The sequence below is a fragment of the Rhineura floridana genome, chromosome 1, assembly GCF_030035675.1.
Source record: "Rhineura floridana isolate rRhiFlo1 chromosome 1, rRhiFlo1.hap2, whole genome shotgun sequence".
NCBI lineage: Eukaryota > Metazoa > Chordata > Lepidosauria > Squamata > Rhineuridae > Rhineura > Rhineura floridana.
In genome coordinates this window covers 131,798,687-131,821,955 of record NC_084480.1, presented here as the reverse complement: position 1 = coordinate 131,821,955, position 23,269 = coordinate 131,798,687, and the positions used below count along the sequence as shown (strand labels likewise).

The following is a 23,269-nucleotide window of genomic DNA, read 5'->3' as shown; positions in this document are numbered from 1 at the left end:
TCTGGGTATCATGAAAGGACGGCAAAGTGTTAGTTATTAACTTATTATTATTCCTTTCCCCTCTTTATTTTCCCTACTGAACAGCTGGTTGGTGGTGTTCAGGGTATCTAACCAGGAGATATCCTTCTGTCAGTTTGGATTTGTGTTGTAGCATCTTCAGAAATCTTTTAGCAATTCAGCCTTTAGTGCAAGTGCAACAGTTCAGAAAAGAAACTTGTAGGCAACACATTGCAGCTGTTTAAGTTATTTCATCTCTTTTACCTACTTAATTGGGGAACCCTCCTCTAGGATACACACCTTAATGTGGTGAGGGGGTTTGAGAGTGTTCAAGAAGCTGACAGCAATGCCATCAGGAGTTTAGACCAAGAGGCTAGACTCCTTGCAGGGTCACCCAAGGCGGAGTGGTCAAAAATGAGACACCAGACTAAGATGCATCCAGACTCAGAGGAAGGCAAGGGTAAACCACCTCTGGATACCCCTTACCATGAAAACCCTATGAACAGAGTATCCAAAATGCAATGCTAGATAGTGCTGGAAGATGAGACCCCCAGGTCAGATGGCACTCAACAAGCTACTGGGAAAGAACAAAGGATAAGTACGAGCAGTGCTCTGACTAATGATGCAACTGGGTCAAAGCCGAAAGGAAGCCCAGAAACTGATGCGCACAGATGCAAAAGGAGAGTCCAGAGTTGTACGACATACACAATAGGAACATGGAATGTGAGAAGCATGAACCAGGGAGTTAGAAATTGTCAAGCAAGAAATGGAATGCATCAACATTATAATACTTGGTGTGAGTGAATTAAAATGGATGGGAATGCGACATTTTCAATCAGGCAACTACAAAATATTTTATGCAGGAAATGAGAAATAATGAAGAAACGGGGTTACTTTAGTAGTGAGAAGTGATGTAGCAAAAGCAATCAGGAGCTATAACACAAGGTCTGAGCAAGTGATATCAATGAAATTAAATGGGAAACCTATTGACATAAGCATCATCCAAGTCTATGCTCCAATGGGAAATGCAGAAAAGGAAGAACTGGAGAGATTTTACACAGAAGTACAGAAAGAAATTGATCACACACCAAAACATAATAATCATGGGGGACTGGAATGCAAAAGTAGGGAACAGAGAAGAACTAGACATTGTGGGAAAATGGGGTTTAGAAGACAGAAATGAAGAAGGAGAGAGACTTATTGAATTCTGTGAAGCCAATAATTTGTTTCTCACAAACACATTTTTTGAACAATCGAAAAGACAATTGTACACGTGGACATCACCAAATGTTCGATATAGGAATCAAATTGATTATATGATTGGTAGCAGAAGATGGAGAAGTTCCATACTTTCTGCGAAAACAAGACCAGAAGCAGACTGTGGTACAGATCATGAACTGGTAATATCAAAAATCAGAGTAAAGCTAAAGAAGAACAACAAAGCAATCATATTGCCAAAATACAATTTAAATAACATCCAAGAAGAATATAATGATCAAATAAAGAACAGATTTGAGGCTTTAAACTTAGTTGATAAAGAACCAGAAAAACTATGGATTGAAGTCAGAGACATTATCAGGGAAGAATACAAAAAGACAGTACCTCTAGTTAAAAAGAGAAAGATGTCAATAGATGACTGAAGAAACTCTTAAAATGGCTAAAGAGAGAAGGAAAACAAAAGCAAAAGGAGATAGAAACACAGAACCCTACATGCAATAATACAGCAACTAGTATGTAGGGACAAAGAGAACTATTACAATAGTTACTGTATAGAAATAGAAGAGAACAACAGAAAAGGTAGAACAAGAGCCCTATTCCAAAAGATTAGAGAAATGAAAGGGAAATTTAAACCAAGAGTAGGGATGTGGACTATTAAACAGGGGAACACACTGACTGACTGAGATAAAATAAAAGGAAGATGGAAGCAATACATTGAAGAACTATATATAAAAGAGATGCAAGGATGACAGATTCAATCACGGATGAACCGTATGATGAAGAACCAGAAATTTTAGAATGTGAAGTAAAAGCTGCTCTTAACATACTTGGAAGAAACAGATGGCATACCAATAGAGTTGCTACAAGTTACTGAGACTGAATCTGTCCAAAGTTTGACCAAAAATTGTCAACAAATATGGAAAACTAAACAATGGCTCACAGACTGGAAGCGTTCAATATATATCACAATTCCAAAGAAAGGGGATTCCAGGGAATGCAGTAATTATTGACTTATTGCCTTAATATCACATGCAGGTAAGGTAATGTTCAAGATTCTACAACAAAGGCTCTTACCATATATGGAGCAAGAAATGCCAGATCTCCAAGCTGGATTTAGAAAATGAAGAGGCACCAGAGATCATATCACAAACATACGTTGGATAATGGAACGGACCAAGGAATTTCAGAAGAAAATCACCCTTATAGATTACAGCAAAGCGTTTGATTGTGTAGATCATGAAAAACTATGGAATTCTTTAAAAGAAATGGGAGTGCCACAGCATCTGATTGTCCTGATGCACCACCTATACTCTGTACAAGAGGCTACTGTAATGTACAGAATACAGTAGGGCCCCACTCATACAGCGGGTTATGTTCCGGACCACCGCTGAAAAGCGAAAACCGCTGAAAAGCGGAACTCATTGAACAGAATGGCACGTGACACCCAAAAACCACTGTAAAAGCGGAACAAGGGCCATATGAGTGGTGCTTTAGTCTAATTGTGTCTAACTGAGACCGCAGCATTAGCGAAGCGCCGTACAGCAAAGAGTTGTAAAGCAGAGCTGTACTGTATGGAGAAACCAATTGGCTCCCAGTCAGAAAGGGTGTGAGACGGGTGTATTTTATAGCCCATTTGTTTAATTTATATGCAGAACATATAAAGAAAGTGGGATTGGACAAGATGAAGGAGGTGTGAAAATTGGAGGGAGAAATATCAATAATTTAAGATATGCAGACAATACCATACTGCTAGCATAAACCAGTAATGACTTGAAACGAATGCTGACGAAAGTTAAAGAGGAAAGCACAAAAGCAGGACTACAGCTGAAAGTCAAGAAGACTAAAGTAATGACAACAGAAGATTTATGTAACTTTAAAGTTGACAATGGGGACATTATCAATACCTTGGCACAGTCATTAACCAAAATGGAGGCAATAGTCAAGAAATTAGAAGAAGGCTAGGACTGGGAAGGGCAGCTATGAGAGAACTAGAAAAGGTCCTCAAATGCAAAGATGTATCACTGAACACTAAAGTCAGGATCATTCAGACCATGGTATTCCCAATCTCTATGTATGGATGTGAAAGTTGGACAGTGAAAAAAGCAGGTAAGAGAAAAATCAACTCATTTGAAATGTGGTGTTGGAGGAGAGCTTTGTGCATACCATGGACTGTGAAAAAGACAAACAATTGGGTGTTAGAACAAATTCAACCAGAATTATCATTAGAAGCTAAAATGATGAAACTGAGGTTATCATCCTTTGGACACATAATGAGAAGACATGATTCACTAGAAAAGACAATAATGCTGGGAAAAACAGAAAGGAGTAGAAAAAGAGGAAGGCCAGATAAGAGATGGATTGATTTCATAAAGGAAGCCACAGATCTGAACAGGGTGGTTTACAACAGATGCTACTCGAGGTTGCTAATTAATAGAGTCGCCATAAGTCGTAATTGACTTGAAGGCACATAACAACAAAAAAATTGGGAAAGAGTGAGTTAACATACACCTCTGCCATTGTTTCTCTGGAATTCTCCCTTTCTGAGAGACTATACTAATTTTATTGTGTGCAGACTGCAATTTCAGTTGTGGAAACCGAAATCTAATATGTGTCTGTTCAAGATCAGAAAAACACACAAGAAAAACCTCTCATGCAGAGATCATATAATGGTTAATAGATTTACCGCATTCCAAAGGGCTGCTTATATGTAAGCCACATGCTTTGGTCCATCATTCTTTCTAGATCCCATAGTTATGACTATAGTGGATGTCCTCTGCAGTAAAAGGCACTCCCGGTTTCTGGACATTGATTTTTTGCTGTCATTCAGTAGCTAAAGAAGTTACTGTAAGTTCAGTCTACCTAAGCATCAATGTATGTGCACTGTTTTAGTTGTCATTAGCTTTAGCAGCAAACAAGATGTCATCCCCCCCATACTGTCTACTCAAATATCATAAGAAATCATCTTCTCATCTTCATTGCGGAGATGGTAATAACTTCATACAGAACATTGGATGCGATGGATTCGTTCAAAGAGTTTCCTCTTTCCTTCAAAGGCTTCAGCAGACTAGCATAAGAAGGAAGAACAAATACAAGTATGACAAATTATCTTCTTTCATATACAAAACCTACCTCCTCACCATCATGGGGAATGTAAGTGGGTAACAAAGAATGAAATATTTTATTCAGCATTACCAGCCAATTAACCAGCATCTATTTGTGTTTTTTTTGGGGGGGGGGGTTGCCATTGCTTAAATAAGCAATTGTTCTGGATATCATTATATAGAGTGTGCTATATATGGTTTAGCTGATATGCATTCTCAGATCAAGGGCAGGAAGGGAAACAATAAATCTTTTCCAGGCTATAGTATTCAACAAACTTCTCCAATGAATGTGAAATGTGGTCTGGATGTTAAGCTATTAATGTAATTGTTCTGAATTGAAGATGATATTTACACAATGTTGCCCGTAATGTAAACTGTTTAGCCACCTTATTAGAAATATCCTTTTCTCCTTTTAAGGGTGGGGAGACATTTGAAATATGCAGTGAAAGCTTATGAGCTGATCAGAACAAGAACAATTGGAAAGAAAACATACATAATTTTTTCAGAAAGAGTTGAAAGGGGAACCCAAGAGACTGTATGTGTGTGGGAGGGGGCAGTGCTCACTAGGTTCTCCAAGAGATCTAGGAAAGCTTGTTTTTGGCATGCACAACTTTCTAAGACTTGATTTTTCTGATACATCTACAAAAAGCTATCTTTCTGAGATGGGGGTCAATCGGAACTGTACATATTATTCCAAATTTGGCCACAATATAGATTTTTATAGGACACTGTGATACTGGCATTTTTATTTTCAGACCTTTTGCCATTTTCACAGCTGTCATACTCAGTGAGTTGGTGTTTTGGTGGAGCTGTCCGCCACGATCCCAAGATCTCTCTCCTGGTTAGTCACTACTGATTTAGACCTCTGAAGTACACATGGGACGTTAAGATTCTTTTACCCCAATGTACATCACTTTGCACTAACTTATATTGAACATAATTGACCATTTTTGTTGCTCATTTATCCAGGCAACAAAATGGTGAATGAGATTCAGTCTAAGTTAGTGCAAAAGGGTGCACACTAGAATGAAAGATTTTAACTAGCCAGCTAGAGAGGCTTATACTCAGGCTAAAGCTGCCTTGCACTGAATACATGCAAAGACTGATGTTGAACGTCTGCCTAACAAGATATAGCTAAATAAGCAGGCAGATAGGGGACATCTAAACTCTTCACAGTTACCACCTGTGACAGCAAGAAGCAGCTGTTATTTAGCATACAGTAGCTTTTATAGGAACCAGCTGTCAAAGGGAGGTTGCCTTCAGCCATATGTCAAAGAAAGGCATGAAAAGATGCCTGCTCTTTGCCCATTTTGAACAGCCCTGTTTTCTTTTTTCCTTAAAGTTCTGAAATTTTGGGACACATCAACTACTAGTAAGCAAAATTGCTGTTATCCCTTTCTATCCCTGACCTACAGGGGATGAAATAAAGAGCCAAGCCATGTGATCAGAAGCCCCATATTATACATTGGTTGCTGGATTGTACCACATTTGGACTGGAGGATGGAATATCTGAGTTCTCCTACCCTGCCACGAAGAAGGTTCTAACTGAGATGCCAACCTGATTGCTAATTTTAAACATGCCTTTTATGACTTTTTTTTGGGGGGGGAGCACGAGGGACCATTCAAACATTTAGGCTGCTGTCTTGTATCCATTTATCTGGGAATAAGACCCACTGAACTCAATGGGATTTACTTCTGAGTAGATATGTATATGCTTTGTTATAGGACTTCACTTGTGGCTGCCCACCTGCAGTCTGAAGAACTGGTGTACCCAGCACTGTATAGTCTCTAATGGTGCTATGCTAAGCATACACTTCCTTGTACATACCACTGACATAGCAAGACTTCCAAATAATTACGTTTAGGGCTGGATTGTAAAAGTCACAGCTGGTCAAGTGACCATTCCCTGGAGAGAACTCACACATATCTACAGAATTTATTAATAAATAAGTGGTTAGAAACTCCTGCCTTGCAGGCTGTTTCTTTCTTACCAGACCACAAAGCCTGCCTATGATATTAAATACTCCTGTGTTACAATTTAAAGCTCATATGAAGATGACCTCCACATTTCCCACAGCTCTTCTGTGTGATTGATGGATTACCTAGTTTCATTAGACTTTCATGAAACACGCAAGGAATGCCTAAGAGTTCTGTTTCTTTTAAAACAAAAATTATTTCTACAAATCTTTGTGTTCCCTTTTGCTAGTACATCATTATATCCGAAGATGAGACTAAAAGGAGAGAGAACTCCAAATTTTGTCTTTTTTTACAACCAAAATCTGTCCCTCATCCCCACTAAAAAGTGAAGAAGAGAACAACTGTTTAGATATGCATGTTAAAATGTAGGAGTTGCTTTGCTAGATGAGACCAAGGTCTGCCCTAGAAAACTCACAGGCACAGTATTTATTTATTTATTTAAAATATTTCTATCCCACCCTTCTACCCTATGATAGGGCACTCAGGACGGCTTACAAAAATAAAATCAAACACGTACATCAGTGGTTCCCAACCTTTAGGAGTACAAGACCCCCTTTTTAAACTCAAAAAATTTTGTGACCCCCACATGCTAATTGTTGTAATTTTAGTATCTGTTAATTGAAAAAAATACATAATGAAGTGTTAAGTAATGTCATTTTTTGTTCATCTCAACAACAAATATGATATTTATTATCTGCCCTTCACCCAGGGCAGATTACAGAATATAACAAAATTTGAAGGATAGGTAACTAGGGGCTTCACGCACCAACCCCTTACACACACACACACACACACGAGCTCCCAAAACACACACATCCACACCCATACCCATAGACTCCCACCCCTCAAGGATGCTGTGACAGTGGCTCACTGTCTTACCATATTTCGATTTTGCTAACAAAAAAGCAAAACAAGGAATAGAAACTAAAGATAAAATCCCTTACATCTCTTTATCAAAGGGGTGTGTGTGACAGAGATATATATACACACACACAATCTTCCATAAGCCAGCCAAAAATTACCTCTTTGTATTTGAACATTTTTATGATCCTTATGTATCATACCACACTTATTCAGAGGGATGGCACAGGACACCCTGAAGGTCATCTATTCTCCTTAACTATAGTGGATCAGTACACGGTTGTTGCTTTTTAAAAGATCTGAGCCATATATAGAGTTAAGCCCCCAAATGAGGACAGGATCCAAATAATGAAAGGGGGAAGGGCTGCCCATTAATTTAAGAAGGGGATGATTCCTTGAGCAAGGCAAGTTGGGAAACACTCCGTCCTCTCCCTCCTCCTTTTCATGAGACAGCCTGAATAGTTGTTAACTCCATCACACTCAGGCATCCCCTTGCCCCCCCTCCAGACACAGGTTTGGCCAGACACCGTCCCACCCTGACCCCCCCACCTACTGCTTCCGCCCCCTCCCAATGTTAGTAACCCTAGGAGAAAGCCCTGCATATCACTAGTGGGGGGGGGAGAAGTGTGTGGGGCAGTCTCCTGTAAGCCTTCCCTCCACGCCCTTCTAATTTGGGAACCTCTCAGTAGCAATTTCAAGCCTAAGCAGAAAAAAGAGAGGGGAAGGAGTAGTCGGCTGGTTTCTCACCTGCATCCCCGGCAGGCCAGGCTGCTGCACAGGGGAGCCATGATGACGGAAGCGGCAAGAGACAGCATGCTGCTGTTCCTGCTCTGCCATTGCAGCCCCTTCTCCTCGTTTGAGGCGGTTCCAGGAACAGAAGGATTCACCTCAGCACCATCACCTCTTCCACCCACACACCCCAATCCACCAGGTCTACCAACGGACCACGGAAGGAACGTGAGAGGGGAGGACTTGTGTGGTGTCCGTGTGCACACACAGAAGGCAGGCAGGTGGGCGCTGAACAAGCAGTGAGCCTTCCTGAGTTTCACTCCTGAATTTCTTGAAATAATCACATATTCTTCTGCCTACTGTTCTTGCGGTGGCGGCAGAGGCGGCATTCCTCTGCACTCTTCTTCGCAGCCCCCTTTCTTTTGTTCCCCAACCCCCTTGGGGGCCGTGGCCCCCAGGTTGGGAATCACTGACGTACATAATAAGATTATAAACAAAATAAAAAAAATATTAAAATACATAAAATATAATATAAAATACAATGTCAACTCTAAACATCTTGCTAGAGCCATGTTGTAGCATTTCGCCAGCCTCCTAATTGGCGCAGACTGTTGGTGAGAGCTGTGCTTAAGCCACCTATCAGCATCCTGGGTCTCATCCTTGTCACTCCAAACGCTGTATCACCTGTGTCAGGGAGACAGCTACTTTTACAAGCACTAGGACAGGCAGGACATATTACATCAAACAGAACATCACCTGCAGGTTCTGCAATATAATTTATGTCATTGAATCCAAAAGACCAGGATGTCATATCCAATACATAGGAAAAACCACAACTGACCTACACACATGCTTCAGAAACCACAAACAGGCAATCTTAACACAAAAAGTGGAGCAACCAGTTGCAAAACATTTCAACACTGAGGGTCACAGCCTGTTGGACTTTTCTATAACAGCGATAGAGATGCCAACAGATCCAGCAGCATTGACTAAAAGGGAGAACTTTTGGATACACTCTCTGGACACATTGGCACCACATGGCCTGAACCTGGAGGACAATACCACCACTACTTAGCTTCTGTAGCTGAAGCCCCTCTGAGCATTCCATCCTCAAAGCTCTATAACTGCCACCTTGGCAACAGCATTTGTATGTTAGCAGCTAATGAAGGCAGAAGCTGAAACGTTTTGTTAATACAATAAAAACCTCTGTTTTGTTAATCACAATTACGTTCATACACACACACACATATAGGGAGTGGTACTAAAGGGGACTACAAAGGTAAAATTTAACGTAGAAGGCATAAAACCATAAAATCAGTGTCAGGCTCTACTGCCTGCTATGACTGCTATGGTCTTCCCCACTGCTTGTGCTCAGCATCTGGTACTCAGAGGTGTACTGTTTCTGCACCTGGCAGTTCTACTTAGCAAACATGCTGCTAGTTGCTGCTGAGGCATCTGTCCTTCACAAATGTATTAATCCTTTTCGAAAGCCATCTTAAATAGTGGCCAGCACCACTGGATTGCATTTCTTAAAACACAGAAAGATCTCATTCTGTATATAGAATTGCAGCCTTGTATGCAAGAAATCAGCTGAATACTGCATCCTGCCATGTGCTTCCACATTACCATTTCTGTGACACAGCTTGGGGGGAGGGGGAGTCCTGCAAATGTTAATCTTTAATAAGCAACAACAATGATCAGTCATATACTGTATTTTCCATGACTCTTCTTCTTTCTATATTGCTGCTACATCCCAGAATACTTGGTTGGGACTATTCCCGCCACTCCAGTTCTTAAAACAATCCGGAAAGTGTTTCACATCTCTACTAATTTTTAATGCATATCCAAAAGCCAGACTCATAACATTAAAAAATGTGACTTTATTGAAAGCACTTAAGACCAATTTTGTTCCACTGGTGCAACTGTTTTAAAATGCAAATTACAGGCAATGAGCAAGACAGTAAAATATGCATGATGAAACAGCACTTGATTTCCTCTGTGTCTTATTAATAGTCTCCTGCCTAATTAGTATTAATTAAAATACCCACAAGTAGGAAATAGGAAAACTGGAACACTGAGATATCTTGCTGTATTGTGTGGGCCAAGAAAGCAGCACCATCTACATTTAATTCTGATAAATTTGCAAGGGGTCAAATAATTCAAGTTTTAGGTGTATTTATTAATCAGGCAATCTCCCTGTCATTGAAGATGCTCAGCTATAATAAAAGTAAAGTTTTCTTCAATATTTCCTTCATTATGGATCCTCAGATGTATATACACACACACCTTATGACTTCAGTGAATGGACTTAAGAAGTGATTTAAAGACTGTCATCTTGCATTGTAATGTTTCTGCAAGGAAAGCATAAGAACTCCTTTTAATTTCCAGTATGGTCTTCTGAGATTCCAAGTAGAGAGACAAAAGCTTAGGTTCCATGTTTTCCTCATCAAGAGAAGAGAAGCAACATAGTAGACAGACATGTGTTCAGGCCAGTGATCAGTACAACTAAGCCTGTGTCTACGGGAACGGTTGTGAACAATTGTTTATCTTAAGAACGAATGATAGCTCTCACTTCTAGGGAAAATATGGAATCAAAATTGTGACCTGGAAAAAACCCAGCCACCCACTTGATACAGTATTTCCTATGATTAACACTGAGGAATGCTCAGAGAAGTGCCCAGTGTGGTGTACAGGGAAAATAAACCACAGCCTGTAATAATAAAAAAAGTGTGGAAGTTCTTGAGGAAATTGTTTTGGTATGTGCGGATGCTGCTGGAAGGTGAGAGTTTGCTATGACACCAAATCAATGTAGACTATGTACTTTGAGCACAGAAGCAAAGTTAATGACCTAGGAGAGCTGAATAAGTGGCTAGTAATATAAACTACTTACTACATTGCAGTTTATTTGCTGGATAATGGTGGTTTTAATGTGATTTTTTCATTCACATTTATAGAGTCATATAATTGGAAGGTATCTTAAGAGGTCATCTAGTCCAACCGCTGTTCAGTGTAAGAACTGCAATGCAGGATGCAACTACAGCATCCCTGGCAGATGACTGCTCAGCCTCTGTGTAAATGCCTCCAGTAAAAGAGAGCCCACCACTTCCTCAGGCAATTTGATCCACTGTTGAACAGCCCTTTACATTAAGATGTTCTCTTAATGTTTAGCAGAAATCTGCTTCCCTTAAAGTTCTACCCACTGATTCTAGTTGTGCCCTCTGGAGCAACAAAGAACAACTCTGCTCTATCTTCTGCACAACAGTTCTTCAGATATTTGAACATTGCTATCATGTGCCCTCCCATCTTCTCTTCTCCAGCCTAAACATACCCAAGCTCCTTCAACAAGAGCTTTGGTAACAGAAATGAGGCAGCTCTCCTCAACTCTGATTCAATTCACTAATAGGCAAAAAACCTTGCAGTTTAAGCACATACCTATAGCCCACAGATATTTCTATCAAACTTTAAAAAGCAGGGAAATTAGGCAGCTATAGTGAATGCACCAGGGGAGCAGGAGACCTGACCACCTCTCTGAGATATTGTACTGCCCTACAAATTTATCAAAATGCAAACACAATTTGGGTTGGTCTTTCACAATCCAATCCACTTCCTGTGTAGCTTGATTTTTTTTTTGGTAACATAGTGAATTTCTCTGCTTTTAATCCGGGAGGTAAGAAATGGGATCCTGTGCAAGTTTGCTGAGAATGGATTGATCATTTGCATGCTTATTGAGTTCAGTGGGATTTACTCCCCTGCAATCAGGATAGTTGAAACTGACCACAAGGGATGGGGGAGGAAGGAGGGCAGGGAGGGCAGGGGGAGAAGGGGGATGGGAACAGGCAGGAGGGGGAGGGGAGAAAGACAGGTTTGATCATTTGCATGTTTATTGAGTTCAGTGGGATTTACTCCCGTGCAATCATGCTTAGGATAGGTAAAACTGACCGGGGGGGAGGGAGGGAGGGCTGGAGTGGGCAGGGGAGGATGAAGACGGAAGAGGGGAGGGGAGGAGGGAGAGGAGAGGGCAAGGAGGGAAAAGCATGTCTGATTATTTGCATGCTTATTGAGTTCAATGGGATTTACTCCTATGCAATCATGGTTAGGATAGGTAAAACTGACCATGGGGGAGGAGGAGAGGGCAGGGGCAGGAACGGACTTGAGGGGGGCAAAGGAAGTGGGAGGGGAGGGCAGGTTTAATCATTTGCATGCTTATAGAGTTCAATGGTATTTACTCCCATGCAATCATGCTTAAGATAGGTAAAACTGAACATGGGGAGGAGGAAGGGGAGGGGCAGGGTATTGGAAGGGGATGGGTAGGGAGGGGCAAAGGAAGGGGGAGGTAAGGGGCAAGAGGGAGGGGATAGGAGGGAGCAGAAGGGAGGGTGGGTTTGATCATTTGCATACTTTCTGAGTTCAATGGGATTTATTTCTGTGCAATCATGTTTGAAAATGGAAATGGACTGCCTTCAAGACGACTCGACTTATGGCAACCCTATGAATAGGGTTTTCATGGTAAACAGTATTCAGAGGTGGTTTTGTCATTGCCTTCCTCTGAGGCTGAGAGGCAGTGACTGGCCCAAGGTATTTTCAATTTAACATTGCAGAATGTGAAAAATCCACGCTGGCTACAGTATACAGCCACTCTAATGGCTGTATAATATCTTTATAAGTGGTAGGGGCTAACTATATATGTGGATGGGCAGCCTTCCCCAATAGCGGTGCTAGCTGGGGCTGCTGAGAGTTATAGTCAAAAACATCTGGCGGGGATGCGGAAGGATGTCCTACACAGGGACAGGTAGCAAGTCTACCATAGCCTTAAAGCTCCTGGCAGTCCTGTGCATCTGGCTTCCCCCTGAGAATATGCAGTGAAAATAAGCGAGCCTTCCCACCTCTAAAAAGGGGGGCATAAGACCAGGCTTATAAGACATAGATAACTTTATTAACATTAGCAGCCTTTCTGTCTCTCCCCCACCCCCTCCTTGTGTTTCTAATATCCAGCTTGATGAAGAGCTCTGGAGAACTCAAATTCCTTTCTTTCTTTCTTTCTTTCTTTCTTTCTTTCTTTCTTTCTTTCTTTCTTTCTTTCTTTCTTTCTTTCTTTCTTTCTATTAAATGTATATCCTTCCCTTCCTCCCAAGGGAGCCCAGGGAGACAAACGCAAGAGTGATAAAACAATACAACTAATAATAAAATAAAAGCGTTTGAAACAATCACTTGCCCCCGCAGCTAATAATTACAAGGTTGTCAGGAACAGTTTCTTTCAGCTATCAAACGCCTGGGTAGATAAGAATGTTATTAAATTTGTCGTAAAAATCAGTAAAGAGGGAAACAGGGCACTCCCACAAAGGGGGAACCACCATCTAGAAGGCCCTGTCACAGGTCAACATCATCTGGGTAGCACCCAGTGGTAGCATCACCAACAGGGTCTCCCCTGCAGATCCCAAGATGGTTGATAGGTATTAGCGGAAGGCAATCTTTTAGGTACTTGGGTTCCAAGCTGTTTAAGGCTTTGTATGCTAGTACTAGTAAGTATCTTGAGTTGAGCCCAGTAGCTCAGTGGCAGCCAGTGCAGCGCTGTCAGGACCAGGGGCACATGGTCCCAATTAGCTGCCTCTGTTATCAGCCTAGCAGCTCCATTCTGCATTAGCTGCAACCTCTGCACCGTCTTTAAGGGCAGCTCCACATACAGTGCATTACCATAGACCCCTCGCTGGATCGTCACCTTGTAGTAGTGAGTGGGCTTGCATGTTCCAATGAACTCTGTGAGTGATGCCGTCGGGAGTCATGTACTCCCAGCAGGGTCACCCACGGCGGTAAGGTCAAGGGAGAGGAACCAGACAAAGAATGATCCAAGAAAGTCCTCAATGGCAGAACAGGCAGAGGATAACAATGTGTACATTACAACGGCTGTGAAAGCAGATGAAGGCTGCAGCAGATAAAGGACTTCCAATCGTCATGGTACCCATGCCATTGGATCAAAGACTTTTTCTGTCAAGATTGTGTGTTGATCGTGGTGCACCGATCTCCCCACATAAAACAAATTCACGCCGAGGTGTCTTCCATAACAAAAGTCCCATGGCGATTGGCAAATGGCGACGGAGGCAGGACTGTGAAATCCAGAAGCCCCCAGTCATGGTCTGGTACAGCCTTTCCCAACTAGTGTGCCTCCAGATATTGGACCACAACTCCCATCAGCCTCAGCCAGCATTGCCAATGGTCAGGAAAGATGGGAATTGTGGTCCAACAACATCTGGAGGCACACTGGTTGAGAAAGGCTGGTCTGGTACATTGGTGGTGGATACAGATTCAGACGGATCCATTGTTAAAGACTGTATTTTGGAAGACAATCTTACTCGGTCATGAGTGATGACCAAGAAGAAGAAGAATTATGATAGACCAGTTGGGAGGTCACCAAAGTATGGGCAACTGAGGCCAGGCTATTCCCATCCAGGAATGATTATTTGTTTATTTGATTGATATTCCACCCTTCCTCCTGAAGGAGACCAGGGCAGCAAAGCAGCCTAAGCTAGGCGTAAGCACGCATAGTCATAGAAACCACTAGAGATAGTTGAAACCTGAAGTCCTCTCAGACTACAAGTTGCAATCCAGCAGTAATTCTTTGGTTGGCCTAATAAAGGTGTAGTGAAACGACACGGCTATCTTTATGGCTCCTAAGTGTGTTTACTTTGTAAGTGTGTTTACTTTGCCCCCTCCCAACCATGGCGGGAGAAGAGCAGCAGTAAATTTGCAGGCGCGGTGAGTCTCGAATGGATGCTGAGGTAATCTGAGGAGGCTGTCTCTCTCCTCCCCCCCCCCCCCCGGCAGTGCGGAGCGAACGAGGGCGAAAGCGCCAAGCTCCCCTTCGGTTATTTATTTATTATTCAGCAGCGGAAGCGCAAGCCTGAGAAGAGAAGGCGGCGGCGTTGCAAACTTGTCCAAAAAACAAAAAAACCTTCCCGGCTGGCATTAATGTCATGCGGTGAAGCTGCCTCACAACACACCCACCACCTCCCTTTCTCAGAGGCTGTGGGTTTTACCGCCGCTGCAACACTTCCCAAACTTGGAAGCAGGCGCCCGCCACCGAGGCGGGCCGAACGAGGCGGCGGAGGTGGAGGAAGAGAAGAAAACAGACGGCTGCTCTTGCCGCTGGTGGATTGTGCTGTAACCCACCCCCTTCCGCGCGCGCCTTAGCGCAGAGAGAGCGACCTCGCCGCCGGCGGGGTGAAGCGGCTTGGCTTGTTGCTGGAGAAGCCGGCGAGAGAAGCAGAGGTAGGTCGTTCTTCCCTTTCTCTCCGTCTTGGCGCCCTTGGCTGCCGCCTCGTGTTCTTCGCTTTCGGGGTTTGGGCTCGGGGGCAACTGTTGGGAAAGGGGAGGGGGCCAGAGAGAAGGAAGGGAAATGCCCCGCACAAATGCCTCCATCTTTTTCCGTGCGAGATGAAGGAAGAAAGGGGACGTCTGTGCGCGCGCAAGCCAGCAAATGCTGCCTGCAACCCTTTCCCAATGCATGGGAGAGGAGAGGAGGTGAGCGCCAGTTCTCCCGGGATTGGTTTGTGTGGCCGCAGCAGCTGCAGAGTTTGCAGCGTGTGAGTGTCTTCTCAGGTTTCGGATGGGAGAAGCCGTGCTGGGGAGAGGGGTTTACAAGGGGTGCCATGTAGAGGGGCACTTCCGCCCCTCTGTGTAATCATACCTCAGGATCTCGATCTGTGGTCACCTTGCTAGTTCCGTCGACTCTAAATGATGTACAGAAGGAAGCTGCATGGAGCTCAGTGAGGTTTATTCCCCAGTAAGGATTGCAGGATACTAGGTTACGTACTAGGGGTGCATGCCAAAGGCACAAAACCCTTTGCCATATTCAAAGTCTGTGTGTGTGCATACGCGTGCACGGGAGAAAGAGAGACTCTGTCCTACGTGGATGACCTTCCTATAGATATTAGGAGGTGTAAAATAATAACTGTCACACGTGGTCTGGAAAAGAAAGGACCCCACCCCCTGTTTAACCTTGAATGTATCCGAGAATGAGGCTTTGAATGCTGCTGCGAATCTTGTATTGCTCTCCCCCCGCCCAATCCGAAATGGTATTCTGTTGCAACGCTTTGTGGTCCGAATGCAATAGACTGGATTGTGGAGGTGTGGTAATTGTAACTGCATGGGAGGGCTGGCTGTAAGTGCACATCAGGAGGGAGCGGCTTGGGCTGTGAATGTTGCCATGTTTCAGTTAGGCTTTGCAAGTACATTGCCCCCTTCCACATCAAATATGTGCAGAATGAGGGGAGCGCTGTATTCTGCTGCAGCTCAGAATAAGCTTAGGTAATTTGAGAAATAAGTTAGGGTAACTTGGAGATTGAGGAGAGAGTTTGGATTCTGTTGAAACTGGGGAGGGCTGATGTGTGTGTTGGGGGGGTATGGAGCCAGCTTGGTAGCACAAATCTTGCATGTGTGTGTGGTCACTGAGGATCACATTGTTGGAAAGGGGGTTGTGTTTTGCAGGGTTAAGAAGGTCAGTGAGATACTGGGATCCTTAATATGGGAACAGGTGCTAAAGATTGGGGCAGTAGTTATTGGGGAGTCTTGGATTTTTAGGGAGAAAGCACTGCAAGGTGTTCTAGAGGGTTCATTGAAAAATAATCAGGGCATTGACTCATCTCTGGGCAGGAAATGAAGGACAGAGATGGAAGGAAGAGCATTTACTCTCTGTATGGAATACAGATACTCACAAAAACTAGTGTTTGGATGTGGGCAAAAACAAATAGTGTGAAAAAGGGAAGATTATATCTGGATGTCTTCTAACTGTTATAGGAACACCTATCCTGTAGACTGGATTTATGCTGCAGTTAACATCGCTTAGCTCTTCTGGATGTCACCACTAGCTCTTGCTTCCTTCCTGTGCTTCTGTTGTGAAGTGAGCGCAACACTATTTTTTGCTATTGTTTACATATTCTTAGCTCTATAAATGTTTATCATTCATGTCTTTGCCTCTCTTTTAGCCTGTGGAAAGATGTTAGACTGTGAGCTAAAGGACATGTAACATACAGAGGTATGGCATTGTAGCCTGCAGGTCCTTTCTAAAAGAGGCAATAGAGGGGAAGCTGGGGATGGATATGCAATCCTTTCTTTGCTTGCCTTTTTCTTGCTCCAGTGTCCCCTCCCAGTAGCTTTCCCCCTACCGTGGGCATGGGTGTCTGCAGGAATTTTTTTGCAGGAGGCAGGAGGGGGCAAAATAAAAGAAAGGGGGAGCTGGCTAGTATCTCCCCCCCCCAAAAAAGAATAGTGCCTGTTAAGTTTTGCCTCCTATCTCAGGTTCTACAAATGCTAGAAACATGCTCTTTTTTAGAAAAAGGCTGGAGATCTGGAGATTATGGTGGTGGTGAGGGACTGTCCCTTTTTAGAAACCCATGCATATAGGATTTGCAAGGCACACATTTATTTGAACCCTGGAGAGGAAGCCTCTCCGGGCCTGGGCTGATTTGGAGCAGAGAAATGACATGAAAAGGATTACGTGCCCCATCAAATAGCAAATTAATTAGGAAGCAAATAGGAAGCCTTACTAGGTTGATTAGAAACTCTTTCTAGAGGGGATGCATTATGACATATACGTAATTCAGAATGGTTAAATCAATGCACATACTAAAAAATTAAATGATGGTGCATTTAAGATGTTTAGTATTCAGTGTACATATTCTGAAAAGTCAGTGCATGTATTGTTTCCTACACTGCTTTTTTTTAGTCTTTATTTGAACTTAAGCATATAACAGTCTTTTAAAGGTATTATGAGCATCTTACAAAATAAACAAAGAAGGCGTATATTGTTAAGGGAGCAGGGGAGGAAGTAACTAGGACTTAATATATTTTTGCCTATTTTCAGCTGATGTGCTACTTTCTCCACAACAAATGCCAAAAATTTGTTCATATCCATCATTGACTGTAAGAAACATCTGTTTTAAAGCTGAAGCCATTTTTGCAGAAATAAGTAACAATATGCTCAATTATTTAAGCAATAGAGCTGATAGATCTCTTTTAGCAAAGTGATCAAATTGGATCATCAGGAACAACTATGCCAATAATATCCAGGATCCATAGAGCTATTTAGATTTGTGGCCAATGCTTAATTATTCATTTATTTAAGGCAAGGATAGAGAATCCAAATGCTGTTGGACTCCAACTCTCATCGTCCCTGACCATGCTGGCTGGAAGTGATGGGAGTTCAAATCCAGTGACACATGGAGGACTACAGATTCTCTTTCCCTGGTTTAGGGTATTGAGTTCCTACTTTTAGACAAATATCTCCCAGAGCAGCTAACAGAGTATAAAATTAACACAATCATAACAACAATAAAATACAAAAGCACAGTAAAAACAGAAGCAGAATGACATATCATTGGTTGAGATTTTTTAATGCTCTAATGTAAATTGTATGTTTTTATGTTGTACGTCGCCCAGAGTGGCTGGATAACCAGCCAGATGGGCGACTAATAAATTTAATAAATAAATAATATGGTATAAGGGCCTTTCCACACATTTATAGTGGTATAGTTGCTGTTTGATCAGATGTTGTCAAGAGTGAATTTGTAACTGATTGTCTGCACCTTTGGTCATATGTCGCAGTTATTAGTGAGTGAGTGTGAGGTTTTCCTTTCCGCACAAATGGCAGGTTGTGCCTGAATTCAGAAAAGTTCCATGGCTGTAGTAATACCCCTGTGTTCCTCCAGCCAGTAAACGTCAAAGAGTTATGAGCATATGTGTGGATATAGCTCTTCCAATTTTTTTTAAAAAATGTAATGCCTAGTATTAAAGAATTCTAATTTTGTGAGAATATAGCAGATCAGAAGAAGTTAGACGAAAGAAACTATGAAAACCCATGGCTAATACGGCTTGTCCCTGAACTCCCTTCCTGAGCTCAGTTCAGAGGAGAGAGTGACAGCTCGCACTGGTCAGAGGGAAGTGGTATGAAACAGATGTCTTCAAAACCATGGCCACCAACCCCCTCCACACATGCCACACAAATGAAAACATTGAGGATCCATTCTGGATCTTTCATAAAAGTCATGTGGGAGTTAAAGTGCATTATTCTGGAAAACTAGCTGAATAATGATGGCATCATGTGGCAGCATGCTAAAACTCTGAAAAAAACCCACCAGATTAAATAACCAAGTAAAAATGTAATGATCTAAAGGTTTAGTCATGTGCCACAGCTGAGAAGACCATGTTCTGGGCTTTAATGGCCAGGTTCATGTGGGAGAAGGCTAAAAGGTATCCTGGTCCCAGCTATGTAGTAGTTTAACACTAAAAACCAACACCTTGAACTATGCCCAGAAATGCATTGGGAACCAGTGCCATTATGTTAAGACTGGTAATACATCTTCCACATGCCCAGTCCCATTCAGTATTTAGCAGCCATTCAGTAATTTCCATTTGTACTAATGGAAAATTTCTAAATTAGCTTCAAGAGCAGCTCCAGGTACAATGCTTTGCAGTTGTCAAATGGGATGTTAACAGATAATTAATAGCTGTGGCCTGTCTGTACAGGAGGGGCCATGGTTGGCATGTGGCCTCAGTTGGTGGACAGTATTCTGTGCCACAGACACTACTTAGGCCTCCCTAATATGGCTGAATCTGAAAGTCATCTCCCCCCACCCTCACTCCAACATACACACACACACACAACCCCCTTCTACAAATTTGATCCTTGGGGGAGTTCAGTCCGACACAATTGCACTAACACAAATTGATTTTGACTTTTTCTTTCTTTGAGCAGATAACCCTCTGTGACCATTTCACATTTGGGATGCACTTAGCTTCAAAGAGTGGCAAAATTTGATATTTTTATTACTGCAGCTCTTCCTGTTGGCAGATATTTGAATATCTGCTGAGCTTTAGATCATACATAATTAATTATCCATATCTATAGTTATATTCAATTAGTGGATTCATTTCCTGAGTTACATCCAGGTGTATGCTTTTTTCTTGTTGCTGCGATTAAACAATTGGAAGTCAGAAACCCTTGCTAATTTGTTACAAAGCATATGGTGATTTTCCAGTAGATCTCAATGTAACTTGTCAACTCTGGGTCTGGGGGGGAGTTGTGGAGATCAAACAATACAAATTGTGATGATGCTTTGGTACAAGTTTTTGCAAACCATTTGAAGGATATGGGGCCTAGCAGAGGATGCTTTTGCCCTTAATGTTGTTGCTCTGTAATTGGAAGACTAGACCAGTTACATCTTTTTTGAGATAACAGTTATGTTTCCTGTTCAGTTTAAAGCACCTACCTGAATGTTGTTTTAGATCATCTAGGTGAGCGGCTAAGTAAATTAACCATATTTACACATTCCTTTAAATAGCACAGATAAGCTGTACAAGTTCATAGGTTCAACATGTACAGACTATTTCTCCTTCAAACCTGTAAATTTCAGTTGTAACTTGGTAGGTTTTGAGTATTGCTTGTTTCACTCGTGTGATGGGGAGGGGACTGATGGGATAAGTTGAATGCTATATGAGCATGCAAATATGGCAAGATAGAAATCAAGGGACTTGAATGGGTGTAGCTAGAAAGCATAAGTAGGTTGACAAGGTTCTCTACGCTGGATAGAAACAGAGGAGCTTCCTTAGGTCCTGAACGTCCTAGAGATTGTATGTATAACAGGTATCACTGTCAGAAACAGTGCTTGTAAAAATGCTGAGCATTTATTTACGTAGTGCTTATATAGTATGCAAAGCTCTTCATATACATATAGCTTAGTAACCCTGTAAATGTCCTGCTCGAAGTTGAAGAACTCAGTCTCAGATGCGTCTGTGGTTTTTTCTTTTTATTAAAATTATAGATACATCAAAAGCAGTGCACCTTATTAACCTAACTACACTTTCTAGGAACTTTTGCCCTGACCTAACATTGACTAAGCATGTCTTCAAGACTCTAAGACGTTGACTCAGCAACTGGTTTCCCCGAGTCCCCTTAAGTAATCTTGGATCTCGCGCATGCACACACAGGCTCCCCCTTAGCTCAGACTGTTGAACTTCCTGACTCAAACACCTCCGAGCGTGGGGTGAGGATGGTTTTGATCTCAGCTTCCATCTCCGACAGAGGAGGGCTGCTAGCTGACAGTTTGGGTGGTGGAACCTGGGCAGCATTTGGCTGGGTAACATCTGATGTACAATGTTGAATCTCTCGTGGCGACGCTTCCACAGGGGGGTCAGGAGCTGAGGTGGCTGAGCTGTCCAAGACGGGGGCTGGGGCACCCTATGCAGTCCATCTTGCTATCTGCCCCATCTCCAGGTTCCCAGTCCAAGTCCTCATCCTCTGTTTTGCCCTCAACTATTCCCCCCCCCCGGCTTGGCTCACAACAGTAAGGTAAGTCGGGATCATTATCCCATATTGCATATGAAAGAGGCTAAGGCAAAGGAATAGTGCCTTGTCTAAGGTCATCCAGTGAGTGACAAATCAGGATTACTTCCTAGTTTGCCATTACGCCTGATTAGCAAACTATGGTTTGTGCTTGGTGTTGAAGCTGGGATTGCAAAGCAGAAAATGGAAACCAGAGGATGCCATTTTGGGTGCAATGGCAAACTCTGGCTGGCCACAAACCAGGAAGTACCTAATTAAGCAAAGTACAAGAGAATGGCACAAGAACACATGAGGCTTGTTCCTACAGCTCCAAACCATGGTTTTGTGTTATGTGTGAACTGACCCAGTGTCTTAAACATTGTGGTAACATTGCTATCATTTACAGTGCCATTAGTAATAACTGAATGCATGGGGTTATGGACACACTGGGACAGGTAACCTGTGCTCTAGTAGATAAAGCCTATTGGGATTCCTTATAAAATCTATGTGAATTATTTTCCAGAAGAAGGATTCATTAATTTAAGCCTTACTGGTTCTGAACTGTTTCAGCATTGGGAATCGGTCTGTAAGCTGAATGCACAGCATTGTATTAGTAGGCTGTGCATATGTTTTATTTATAGCAAGCTTTGCTGGAAAATGACATGCCTTTGTAACATGCATAGTACAATACCCACAATTATCTCTTCTATTGTGACTCACTGTGATTTTTCCTTTTTACATTCTGTTAGAAATACCGAAGTGCAGATAGACAATTCAGGGACACCAGCAATTAACTCATTTTCTCTCACAAAATGAGTAATTTTGTTCAAGCTTCTGTTAATTGCCTTGTTGCTTACCACAGCTTCCAGTTGCTTATCTTTTTCATATATGCTAATGTAAATAAAATCAGTATATGCCCTAACCAGGCCTGCCCTTAGCATGTGCGGGGCCCAGGGCAAAAGCATAGTTGCCCCCCCACACATTATTTCTCTTTCAAACCTCCTGCCCAGAATAAGCCAGCAAGCGCTGTCTGTAAACGCGCTGCACAGCTGATGAGCGGGCAGCAGGCAGCACAAGGATGCCACTCAGGCAGGGGATTCAAACCTCCCGCCTAAAATTAGCTAGCTAAGCGCCGTACGCACACCCGCTTCACAGCTGAAGAGCGGAGAGGGGAAAAACCACTCAGGGACGCAGCCAAAGAGCGGGAGATTCTCCAAGAGCGGGAAGCGGCTGGCGAGACTGCACAGCTGAAGAGAAAAAACCCTGCTGCAGCCCAGCTTCTCATCGCCAAGCGTGGGGGGGGCAAAGCGTGGGGCCCGGGGCAACTGCCCCGCTTCCCGGTGCCTAGGGGTGGCTCTGGCCCTAGCTATAAACATTGAACAGAATAACAAGAACAAAATCGTTTTGCTGTCTTTGATCTTAGCAATTTCATGTTAAACAAATGAAAAGCCAAGAAAGGCAAATGTGCTTCCTTTAAAGGTACTAGCTATGGAAATGTCAAGAACAATTACTTTTTAATAATATGTTTTTTTAAAAAAGCAAAAACAAATACCACCTACAGTTTCAACATGAGGCAAACGTCATGTTAAAAATTTCCCTGAGGCAGACTTAAAACTCAGCTAAGGCTATAGTCCTAACCCCATTTACCCAGCAACAAGCCCACTGAATTCAGTTGGATTCACTTCTGAGTAGACATGTTTAGGATTGTGCTGTAACTTCCTTTTCCTGTAGTAAATTCCAATTTTACTGTCATGTTTAATTGGAACAAGAACAACCACAAAACCCTTAACATATAGCCAATTTCTATGTTACAATTTTCCTACACTTGAATATATTCAGGAGTAGAGGAAAATGAGTATGCCCCCATATGCGCATCTGCTCTGAAATTGGTATAATCTTTGGACAAAAAAAATCTGATCAGCCCTATATGGGCTCAACTTAGATACATTAGCAGAATCTTATCTTACCTTCCAAGCCACTCAAGAAGTTCTGAAGGACATGGTGCTCGATTCATAATAAAGCTGAGAGTTATAAGCAGAACAGACTGATATTCTGAATGGGGTAATTATGGACT

General features: G+C 42.5%; 1 protein-coding gene across 9 annotated transcripts in view; it reads left to right on the top strand.

Annotated features, from left to right (window-relative positions):
* PALM2AKAP2 (PALM2 and AKAP2 fusion) overlaps window positions 1-23,269 on the top strand; it is a 370,520-nt gene that overhangs the window by 231,594 nt on the left and 115,657 nt on the right. The window contains exons 1-2 of one of the 9 annotated variants that reach the window (XM_061632612.1): window positions 14,697-15,146; window positions 16,674-16,776. The exons of 6 other annotated variants lie outside the window; for them this stretch is intronic. In XM_061632612.1, coding sequence (XP_061488596.1) covers window positions 16,732-16,776 — 45 coding nt within the window. In that variant the 5' untranslated portion in view covers window positions 14,697-15,146; window positions 16,674-16,731. Of the gene's footprint in view, window positions 1-14,696; window positions 15,147-15,296; window positions 15,399-15,441; window positions 15,461-16,673; window positions 16,777-23,269 lie in introns of those variants that run through there. 2 more of the 9 variants (XM_061632603.1, XM_061632631.1) reach the window with 2 other exon arrangements.